The 11536-nt window shown below is 36.4% G+C and overlaps 2 protein-coding genes across 2 annotated transcripts; one reads left to right on the plus strand and one right to left on the minus strand.

Moving 5' to 3' along the window:
* The first annotated feature begins 630 nt into the window (after positions 1-630).
* On the plus strand, positions 631-3843 carry LOC110890788 (serine/threonine-protein kinase SRK2A). Its single transcript, XM_022138430.2, has 9 exons — positions 631-847; positions 918-992; positions 1775-1876; positions 2112-2165; positions 2261-2353; positions 2552-2644; positions 2730-2834; positions 3228-3326; positions 3406-3843. Exons 1-9 carry the CDS (start codon positions 728-730, stop codon positions 3727-3729), a joined length of 1065 nt encoding a protein of 354 aa, XP_021994122.1. The 5' UTR covers positions 631-727; the 3' UTR covers positions 3730-3843.
* Positions 3844-7185: 3342 nt separating this feature from the next.
* On the minus strand, positions 7186-10643 carry LOC110890789 (20 kDa chaperonin, chloroplastic). Its single transcript, XM_022138431.2, has 6 exons — positions 10471-10643; positions 10160-10342; positions 8760-8939; positions 8517-8672; positions 7916-7993; positions 7186-7548 (listed from the first exon to the last, which is right to left on the minus strand). Exons 2-6 carry the CDS (start codon positions 10331-10333, stop codon positions 7375-7377), a joined length of 762 nt encoding a protein of 253 aa, XP_021994123.1. The 5' UTR covers positions 10334-10342; positions 10471-10643; the 3' UTR covers positions 7186-7374.
* Between the last annotated feature and the right edge of the window lie 893 nt (positions 10644-11536).

Genomic DNA, 11536 nt, shown 5'->3' on the forward strand with positions numbered 1-11536 from the left:
AAAATTCTTTTTGGCCGGAAAACTCAACTTTTTAGCCGTAAAACTTAAAGTTTTCATCCCAAACCTGTTTGTAACCATAGATCGGACCTTTATAAACCTTTTTTTCCGACCAAAAACGTTTTTCCGACGACCGGAGACTAACAGTGTTAGGGTTCTGTTAGTCAGGGTCTATTAAAGACCAATTTGTGAAAAGATGTGACTAGCAGTTGGAACTTTTAAAGCTGTGACCATTGCCAGCCAACGGACAATAGTTGTGATTATTAAAATTCATTATTCTGTATATAATTTCATAAGACCAACTCACCAACTTGTTTAACCATTTATTACAATTTACAACCCATTTATCCATTTACAACATTTTGTTACAACCCGCCAACTCTAAAGCTATCAACTTGACATGAAATTTGCAATGGATAATATGCCTTTATAAAACCAATGATAAAGTTAACTATTTTGAACATTTAAGTAACAGACCATCTAACACTAAAAAATCAAACTTAATTATTTTATGATTGGAGTCATGGGAGTTCGTGGAAGTCCATGTGAGATCCCATGCCGACCTCCATATATGCAAGTCTCCTTCCCACGTGTTCTCGACCCCATCTTCATTAACACTTATGTACTTACTATATATATACACACACATACTTTGTATCTATACATTTCAACATACATACATACATACACAAAGTATAGGCAGCCCGTCGGAAACTCATCCGTCGTCTCCATGGACAAGTATGAGGTGGTGAAGGATCTTGGGGCGGGTAATTTCGGTGTGGCTAGGCTCTTGAGACATAAAGAGACTAAAGAACTTGTTGCAATGAAATACATCATGCGCGGTCAAAAGGTATGTTTATACGCGTGTGTGTATGTTTATTAGGTTTTTAGTGTTCTTATGTATAGAAGTTATGATGCAGATTGATGAAAATGTGGCTAGAGAAATTATCAACCATAGATCCCTTCGTCATCCTAATATAATCCGGTTCAAGGAGGTAAGTGTTTGTATGTAAATAAGCAGTGACGGATCTAAGAGGTTTTTTGTATATTGGTTGGTTTGGGTTACCAAATTTCCAATAATAATGTAGAGTTTAGGATATAAAAAAAAATACACATGATAGTTATCACATAAGTAATGTGTGGATCAAACTATGAAAAATATATATAGAAAAGGCTATTTTAAAAAAAATATAAACACACCTCAATTCATTAAAAAAAAGTTACTAACATAGGATGTGTATTACATAGTAAATCCAACCTTTCCTTTCTCATTGTTTGGAGTAATATACTTATATATCTCTCCTTGTGTCCTTTATATAATACTTGTTCTTAACTTTTTCTTTGTCATTCACCATGGGTGACCTTTTCAAGTGACACAAAAATGTTTATAAAACCTGCTTATAACCTAGTGTTGGATAATTCGCATTGAGAATTTATATAGATACGAATCATGATTTGGATTAAAAAGGCCACGACACAGTCGACACTAGTTAAACTGGTTAATGAACACCCCTACTATGCGTATGAGACTCAATTTAAAGGATGCTTCATTCCTGAAATAAATGATGAAGTTTTCGTTTAAAATTATAAAATCGGAAAGCTCGTGTTCAAATAATTGCAATTTCATCATTCATTATACTACTACAACTCAATTGTTTGCAATTACCCCTAAATTTAAAGGGCAAATACCATAAAAACAATATACTTTCTCATTTTTCCTCATAAAAGTCCCTCAACATTTTTTGAACGTAAAAAACCAACATACTTTCTCATATAGGTCGTATTGACACCAACACATCTAGCAATAGTGATGGAATATGCTGCCGGGGGAGAACTTTTTGATCGTATTTGCACCGCAGGTCGATTTAGTGAAGATGAGGTAAGTCTTTCTTAGTTATCTTAATTTAAGAAGAACATGATATTTTATAAGTTTAAAGTGAGATATATTTTTATGGGACAATTTCATATACCCCTAGAAGTTTATAATATAAAATATTCCCAAAACATAAATTTCAATGTATAATGTAGAATACTTTGCATGTGTGTATATTGATATGTGTATATATATGTACATTTGTTGAGTCATTATTTATATGTATAAATTAATTTGACAGGCAAGGTATTTCTTCCAACAATTGATCTCTGGAGTCTCATTCTGCCATTCCATGGTACATTAAAGTTTATATATTAATGTTCCATAGGTAACAATCATCATCAACCTTAAAGTTTCCCTTGTTTAAGGTTTCGATCTTGTTACATGCAGCAAATATGTCACCGAGATTTGAAGCTGGAAAATACGCTTTTAGATGGGAGTCGAGCACCTCGCCTCAAAATATGCGACTTTGGTTATTCAAAGGTTATTTTCATGTTTGTTCATTGTTAAACTCATGATGTTTGACACAACTATCTGACCTAAACACGACACGTTTAACTAAAAGTGTTAACACATGCATGTATAATAATCATGTGACACGACACATTTAACACAATTCAATATAATCAACGTAATTAAAAATAACGAATTCAATTACACAAATTTTTATATACGTTACAGTCGTCACTTTTACATTCGAGACCCAAATCAACAGTCGGCACTCCGGCTTATATTGCTCCAGAAGTTCTTTCTCGTCGAGAGTATGATGGCAAGGTACAATATACCCAAGTTTTATATCAATATTATTTGTTTAAACTTTATATCTATATTTTATTTATTTTATTATATTTTTGTGTAGTTGGCTGATGTGTGGTCAATTGGTGTCACACTGTATGTGATGCTAGTGGGAGCATACCCTTTTGAAGATCCATCTGACCCCAAAAATTTCAGAAAAACCATCACTGTAAGTCACATCAAAATCTATTAGAATTCAAGGATTATTTATTTTACTTTTTTAAAGGCCGACGCTATAGAAGCACCATTAACGCACTTTTCAGACCCCACTAATATGTCATATGGGCCGTATCATACGACGAGTCATACAGTTTGTATGAGGGCAGAATCATAAGGCCCGTATGATGTATTTGACTGACACATAAATGACCAAGGATCACTGACAAAGTCACACGGTCTATTAAATTACAATATCCAAAATTTAATAAGTGAAATGTCTATGAAATGCGACATATTAAAAAAAGTATTGAGTGGTCAACGCAACTCTACTTAGAAACAAGGGGTGTTTGGACCCGTTACTTGACCCGAACCACAAGTTAACGACTTCTTGTTTATCTTGCAGCGTATTATGGCGGTTCAGTACAAGATCCCGGACTATGTTCACATATCTCAGGAATGCAAACAACTACTATCACGCATATTCGTCGCGAATCCTTTACGGGTGAGAAACAAAAATAAAAATAACTCTAAAAGATATTTTAGTTTTGTGCTAAAACATTTATTTCATTATGATCAAACAGAGGATTACAATGAAGGAAATCAAAAGTCATCCATGGTTCTTGAAGAACTTGCCGAAAGAGCTCACGGAAGCGGCTCAAGCCAACTATTATCAACGAGACAACCCCATTTTTTCCGTTCAAAGCGTGGATGAGATCATGAAGATTGTAGCCGAGGCAAGAAATCCTCCGCCATCGTCAAAATCGGTAGGGTATTTTGGTTGGGGAGCAGAGGAAGATGAGGATGAAAAGGAGGAAGAAGTTAATGAGGAAGATGTAGAAGAAGAGGATGAATATGAAAAGAGGGTGAAAGAGGTTCATGCTAGTGGTGAATTTAATGTTGTTTAAGCTCATATGATGTATTGTATTATGGATTATAATACTAGTTTTTATTCTTTTGTAAGATTATATATAATGTAATAAAGTATGGTGATTAATGATCAAACATTAGCTTTAATCATACATGTTAGATGAGTGTCACATTTCATATGTTATAAACATCAAATATTTTTTGTGTGACCCAGACCTAAAACCACAAATCATAATTAACAATTTTGGATTAACAATCTCCCCTATCTCAGTAAAGGGAATTATAGTTTCTTATTAATCAAATCAAATCAAATCAAATCGGATTAACCCAAATTCTAACCGGACTCAAATTTCAAAGTCAAATTGGTGAAGGAACCTTAAAATGTAGAAAATTTCCAACTTAAATCAAATTTCTGAGGTTCACACTTTGGAAATTAGGGGGAATTCAATATATGCACAGAGTAAAAATATTAGAGAACATAAAGTTGTGCAAGTACAAACATAAAGTTACAAGTTACAAAATTACATTACAAATAGAAGAGCCTAATTAGAGAAATTACCATTCATGAAGGTTTCATTTTTAAGTCATAGAATATATGTTAAAACTAATACTCTCAAATGTCACTAAAAATTGTTATATCCTGTTTACTTATTTTCCCACTTACTAGACCTTATAATCAAGCAATAAATGTGGGTAAAACACTTTGAATCTATGCATCAAACCTACATGTGTGCTAAAACTAAATGCAACACTGAATCATATACAAGAAGCTTAATACATGAGGGAGGAAGGGACACGATCTAGTGCTCTTGCGCATGTCGGACGAGGGTAAGTACCCCGTACCCTAGCCCTGACCTATGACATTATAGCCTAGTGGCATCTTGGGGGTGATATAAGACTTAGAGACCATTAGGTTTTGGGTTCGATTCCCAAAGGGGGGTTCCATATTTACTGGATTTCTTTTTTGTAATTGGTGTAGACATTATAGTGGTTCGTCAATGATTCAAATTTGCCGTTAAAAAAATACCATAGCCCCGACTAACGACCATTCGCCAACTCAAAAAGTGCACCAATTACCCATTTACTAGTAGATGGCGGTGGCGCCTACCCTAGCCACAAATTTTTTTATTTTTTTAATTATATTCTTAAAATTAAATATCTTAAAACTTAATCTTTCGGCAGGCGGAAATCAAAAATGTTTTCGGCAGGCGGAAGATTAACACTTTTGAAAGCAACATTGGACAACCTTCCTCTATACTTCTTCTCTTTATTTAAAGCACCTCAAGGTGTTTTGGATAAATTGGAGTCGCTTAGAAGAAGGTTTTTTTGGGGAGGTAACGATGAGAAGTCAAAAACAGCATGGGTGTGTTGGGAGAAAGTAACAGGTACAATTGAAAAGGGGGGCCTAGGGCTTGGGTCGCTCAAGGATATGAATATAAGCCTGTTGCTAAAGTGGTGGTGGCGGTTCAAAACGGAGAAGGACTCGCTTTGGGTAAGAACTATCAATGCAATACATTTACATTTATACTCATCTTCTTTTATACAATTGAAGGAGGGCATTTCGGGTATGTGGAACAATATAGTCAGAATGGGCAATGAACTAGATAAATATAATATGAACATTGAAAAAATGATAAAAGCTGAAGTGGGTAATGGGAGAGAGGTTCGGTTTTGGCTAGATTGGTGGGTCGGGGATGGGCCGTTGAAGAGAATGTTCCCGGATCTTTTCGCGTTAGAGAAAGAAAAAGAGTAACAGTGGAAGAACGGATAATTCAGTTTGAATGGAGAAGTAATCCAAACACAAGTGGTCAACAAAGCCAACTGCAACAACTTGCAAGTATTATACAGATTTGTATTATAGAAAATCGGGCAGATAAGTGGGTCTGGACTGTGAACAGCGAGGGTGAGTTTTCGGTTAGTTCGGTTCGATCGATGCTGAATAGATTTGCAGTACCGTATTATCCGTATAAGTGGGCTAAGTGGGTGCCAAAAAGGGCGAATATCTTTGGATGGCGAGCTGTACAGGATCGGTTACCAACGATGAAGGGACTTAAAAAAAGAGGTATGCTGCCGGGTTCGTCGTTTTGTAAACTGTGTGGATTATTTGAGGAAGATGCCGACCATCTATTCGCAGGTTGTTATTTTGCTACAGTATTATAGTATTATGGCTGAAGGTTATAACATGGTGTAAAATACAACCATTTAATGTAACGACCATGAAAGCACTACTGGAAATACATAAAAGCGAGGTGATCGACAAGAATAAAAGGAAACTGATACAAACGATTATAATAGCGACTTGCTGGGGACTGTGGAAGGCACGAAACGAATATATCTTTGAGGGGAAAAAGGTAAATATTGACGCGGTGTTTGGGGAAATGCATGCGACTACATTCATGTGGATTAAAAGCCGGGGGGGAAAAAGGAGAATATGGAGTGGAGAGAATGGGTGCAGTTTGAAGTTGCAAGATAAAGAAATAAGTTTGGTTTTAATTATGTTTGCTTCTTTATCAGTCTGTTTATGTACGTTAGGTGATAATGTAAATGGGTGGTTGGCTTAGTTGCTACTAACCATATAACTTTGTACAAAATTTGGTGATGAATGTGAATTGTTGTTTGCCGTTCAAAAAAACAAAAAAAAGTAACTGAAAACATTACAGATAATTAAAACTTAAAACATTACATAAACTTATAACATGACACATAACTAAAACTTAAAATTTAAAACATTACATAAAATTAAAATCATAAAACCTAAAAATTTATAGCTTAAACATAGTTCGCAAGAATGCGCCACGCCGCTACGTGCGTGAAATCCTCGTCGAAGTGGTGCTTGTAGTCGATACAAGCAACTTGAATAAGCTCGTCCTCTAAGAGCTCGTTGTTGGGGTTTGGCACATTCGAGAATGTGGCATGGAATCTAGAAATTTAGTAACGAATCTAGGTGAATCCTGAATCTATTGATTTGCGATTCGATTTGTGTCACCCACATAGGTTGCAAATAGCCCATGCACCCGACTCCAAAAGGTGGACCATCTCGTAGGGGATGTGGGTTCGTGTTGAACTGTGAATGTGAAAGATTGAAAATGGTTGATGAATGTGAATATACAATGTAGAGAATTTTGTGGATTGGTTGTGAGGCATGGATGGTTTTATATAGAGAAGTGAAAAATTATTTGAAATGGATTTTTTTTTAAATTGACCAAACGGCCAAAAAACAATTCAAACAGTCAATTTTTCTCGATGTTTGTGATGGTTAGCGGGTACGGGAGCTGGCCCAGCCAACCCGTATGGTGCCCAACCTCCCTAACAATGGGTTAATACGTCGTGTTAGAACACTACACGTGTGTGTATATACGTGTGTGCGCGCGCTCAGGCATACGTGTGCGTGAAAAAGTACTGGTTGAGAAGTTTTGAAACATCCAAATCCCCTTGTAATCAGTGATCCATCTTTAATAAAACCATTATTTCCCCCCTGTATTCAGTGATCCATCTTTAATAAAACCATTCTTAATTTATCAAAATTGTACACAAGAAATCTTGATGCAAAACTAGTTATTTTCTAGTAACCACTAAAACATGAACACGAGTAACACATGCTGGAATTCTCCCAACCGAATCTCACACTTAATCGATTCAAAGACTCGATAACAAGCCTGTAATGCTACGCGTAAGCCTAAGAACTAGGAAAGAACAGCCATGACATCGGACGCACGAAGAGTAATGTACTCTGAACCATCAGCCCCTTTGAAATCGTTCCCTGCAAATTTCGAGTATAGAACAGTGTTACCTGGAGACAATGGCACTCCTGTTCTGTTTCCTTCTTCGTTCAGAGGGCCCGGCCCCACTGCAATCACCTGTGCTTCCAAAGAAAACAAAGATGTAGTTAGCACAAGGTATAATCAAACACTTGTTGCATGTTAGAGGTGACAAGAACGGGTCGGGCTGGTTGGGTGACGGGTCGAACAGCTCATTGCTTAGGAGGGGTCAAAGCGGCCAGATCGACAACTTTCATTATTAGAACACATTACTTATGATCAACATTATTACAATAACACTACTCATCAAATGAAAAAATCAAGAGGATGTGTTTGGCAACTTTCAACATGTCATGTGTTTAACTCAGCTAAAGTTTTTATCTGGCCTGTATAGGATAAAGCACAACCCAAATCGAGACATATGTAACATCTATGATGAAACCATATGAAGAGGTATTTAACTCACCGTGCCAATGGATGGTTTCTCCTTGCTTGCCGGTGTTAGCAATAAGCCACCAGCGGTTGTTTCCTCAGCTTCCTCAACCTGTTATCCAAATAAGCAAATATTTTGTCACTTGCTGAGAATGTAAAGCAAAATTATTGGAATCAAACAAAATAAGATATATAATTATCTTGTATCATAATTGTTTTGGTAAAGCAGAGACACATCTTGGTTTTAAAAGCGTCTAGCAATCCGATGCGATTTAATCATAAAAACCGATGCATTATTAAAAAGGATTTTAACTCGTTAACGTTTAAAACACTAAAATATAAGATATCCTCATCATCTCTAGTCAGATTTGTTCACTTGATGGTCTAACTAGTTCAAATACTCGAACCCATTGTTTAACTGATGGTCAGGTTTGTTCAAACCAAATCATGTGATGCACGCATCATGGAGTCGCATTGAGCAGTGCGATCTCACCACCACATCATGTGATGCACGCATTATGCGCTCCTAATGCGTGCATTTTAAAACCAAGATACACATCAAACCAATGAACAAGCTCCAAGCTTGGTAATATTAATTCAATTCCATACATCTTTAAAGTATGATGGTAACTGACCTTAATAAGAACACGATCATTAAGAGGCTTCAAATCCTTAACATCATCCGTTTCAAGGATACCAACAATGTCATCCTCCTTCAGTATGAGGTGGCTTGAACCATTGAACTCGACCTCGGTCCCTGCATACTTGGAATACACAACTGGGGTGCCAGTCTTCAATATAATCACATAAATATCAGTCAGTTCATATCCAATTTACGTATTAAAATGTTGAATATTTTGAATGATTCAAATGATTACCTTCACACCAATTTCCACCTTTTTATCTCCAATTGTTCTACCTTCTCCAACAGCAACAATCTCACCCCCTTGAGGTTTTGTCTGCGCTGTTGACGGCAATAGGATACCACCTACAGTCTTCTCCTCCGCCGCCTTGATTTTGACCAACACTCGATCACCCAACGGTTTCAATGAAGTGTACTGCACGCCAAATGAAGACTCAGAACATGTATGAATCAGAATGAACAGAAAAAAGAACAAATGAACAATAATTCAACCCTTTAAATATCCTATGAGCTTTAACATGCTGCCATAGCACAGTTACGATGTTGCAAAATGGAGTAATTATAAGAAATGGATAAGCAACTAGGGGTGTAAACAAGCTTGCCGCTCTCAATATATTCAAAATTGGCTCGCTAAACTGGCGAATTGAAACGAGCCGGAGCCGGAGCCTAAATATAAGCATGTTTAATAACTGAGCCAAAGCCCTAGGCTCAACTAGGGGTGTAAACGGAGCCTGCTGCTCTCAACCTACTCGAGATCAACTCGCTAAAAGCATGAATTGAAGCGAACCAAACCCAGGCCTAAAACAATAAGCATGTTTAATAAGCAAACTGAAGACCTAGCTTCACTTATCAAGCTCAAGCCAGACCACGAGCCTAATCGAGCCTATTATTAATTATATAATTATAAAATATTTTAAATATACATTTATATATAAATTATTATACATTAAATTATGGGTGGGATCCGATACAAACAACTTTTAGCAAGAAGTAGAACCTCTAATTATACTTCTAATACTTAAACTAGAGTAACCCGCTACGCTTTTTAAGTAGCATAAAAGTTATCACGTTGCTTCAAAACTGTAGCATAATTATAATTATTCTACTTCAGTTTTGTTGTAGCGTAATTACATTATTTAAAAAAACGCGACTGTGTGTTTTTTTTTCCTTAGCTCCCTATGCTTGGAACAATAAAACATATTTGCATTTGATCTTTAACACTATAAAATTACGATAAAAATATATAAAAATAAGAGTAAATTACTTTTTAAGTCCATCTGTTTTAATGGTTTTAACCAATTGAGTCCATAATCAAAAGGTTTAACGCCCACCCTAACCACTCAATTTATAACATTTTGGGCCCTGTGTTTTAGCAGTTTTAACAACATGAGTCCAAAATCAAAAGTACAAATGTCAAAAAATGGACTCGAAACGTTATGAAATGAGTGGTTAGGGAGGCGTTAAACTTTTTGATTCTGGACTCAAATGGTTAAAACCACTAAAACACGGATACTCAAGTAATTTACTCTAAAAATAATTAAAATAGTAAGTTAAACGAGCTCAAGCTCGAACCTAATCAGCTTGACTCGCTTACGCCCCTTGCTACAACTATCAATAGATGATGCAACGGTCAACCTTTGGAGCAACAGTGGTGGCAGATTTGACGACCAGAGCACGGCTAGACCGGAGAGTGGAGCTTCTAAACGGTGAAGACAGTGCAACGGATGTAAATGAAGCTTTGGATGTTGAAGATCTCAGACCTTCAAACGAAGGGAGAATACATGTGGATGTTAATTGAGCAGCAGCCATTAGTTACAGCTGTACGAACACACAAATTGAACGAAAAATTCATTCGGTTATTATTGATCAAAGAGCAAATTAGCAGTTGAAATCATTATCATCACACAAAATCAATATGAATTCAAATTGAAATTGATTTTACGTACCTTAATGGAATGGAGGAGGTAGACGATGTTGATTGAAAATGGAAAGGATAACAAAACCCTAGAGACGATTTGGAGTGGAGTGGGTAGAGGGTTGTTTAAAATTACAAAAGAGACGTTTCCAGAAGCTTTTCGTTCTAAACGGTGCCGTTTTGAGGGGTTTCTTTTTCTTTCTCAAACCTTCGATTTTGTAGTTCATGGGATTACCATGTTTGGGTCGTTTGACTTATACGATATTAGGCTATAGGGTGTGGTCATGACCCTCATGACCACCATGATCCTCTACATAGGCACCACATCATCCATCTTTAATCCATTATTTAAAACCACTACCCTAAGGGTGTGGTCATGACCCAAACCACTATTCCCTTTATTTTTGTTAATTTGTTTTTGTCTTAAAATTATCAAATGGGAGGGTCGTGGTAAGCGTGGTTTAATCCATGGGAACCACCATCAATCAAGAAGGGGGATGGTATACCATTTAATTAATGATCCTATGTGGAAATAATGTTCCAATCCATGACCCTCACACCCCGTAGCCTTATAGCAATCGAAGGAGATGTTTTACATTTATTAAAACTAGTTAAATTTCCGCCCGCGCATTGCGGCGGGGACCCAATGACTGCAAAACGCGTGTCAGTAACGGCAAGCAGATACCGAATATCAAAACATATATAAAAATGTCGTGAAAAGGATAGTCAATCCGTCCAAAAAAAATGATTTTAAATAACCTAATATATAATAATAATAATAATAATAATAATAATAATAATAATAATAATAATAGGACCCACACGTCCTACACATTGGAAATTCGGTTGTTTTCAGTTAAATTATTGCGGTGCTAACACGTTAAAATATGGATGAGCTCGGTACCGGTAACGGCACCGAAAGTACCGATCCGGAAAATCATCGAAATTAGGTACCGGCACCGAAAATGCTCGGTACAATACGGTATGGTATTTGAAGGTAAAAATCAATAAATATAGGTATGGTGCTAGACCAGTGTCGAACCGAAAGTAACGATTCTGAAAACGCCAAAAGGTGGGTACCAAATTGATACCGAAAA

This window comes from Helianthus annuus, chromosome 11 (assembly GCF_002127325.2).
Source record: "Helianthus annuus cultivar XRQ/B chromosome 11, HanXRQr2.0-SUNRISE, whole genome shotgun sequence".
Classification (NCBI taxonomy): domain Eukaryota; kingdom Viridiplantae; phylum Streptophyta; class Magnoliopsida; order Asterales; family Asteraceae; genus Helianthus; species Helianthus annuus.

Excerpts from the sequence above, each read along its gene's own strand:
- LOC110890788 (XM_022138430.2), top strand. The coding sequence starts at position 728 with ATGGACAAGTATGAGGTGGTGAAGGATCTTGGGGCGGGTAATTTCGGT. Across the intron at positions 2,645-2,729 it reads GTCGAGAGTATGATGGCAAG|TTGGCTGATGTGTGGTCAAT; the intron begins GTACAATATACC and ends ATTTTTGTGTAG. Across the intron at positions 2,835-3,227 it reads ATTTCAGAAAAACCATCACT|CGTATTATGGCGGTTCAGTA; the intron begins GTAAGTCACATC and ends TTTATCTTGCAG.
- LOC110890789 (XM_022138431.2), bottom strand. The coding sequence starts at position 10,333 with ATGGCTGCTGCTCAATTAACATCCACATGTATTCTCCCTTCGTTTGAA. Across the intron at positions 8,940-10,159 it reads CCACCACTGTTGCTCCAAAG|TACACTTCATTGAAACCGTT; the intron begins GTTGACCGTTGC and ends TTTGGCGTGCAG. Across the intron at positions 7,549-7,915 it reads AGAAACCATCCATTGGCACG|GTGATTGCAGTGGGGCCGGG; the intron begins GTGAGTTAAATA and ends TTGGAAGCACAG.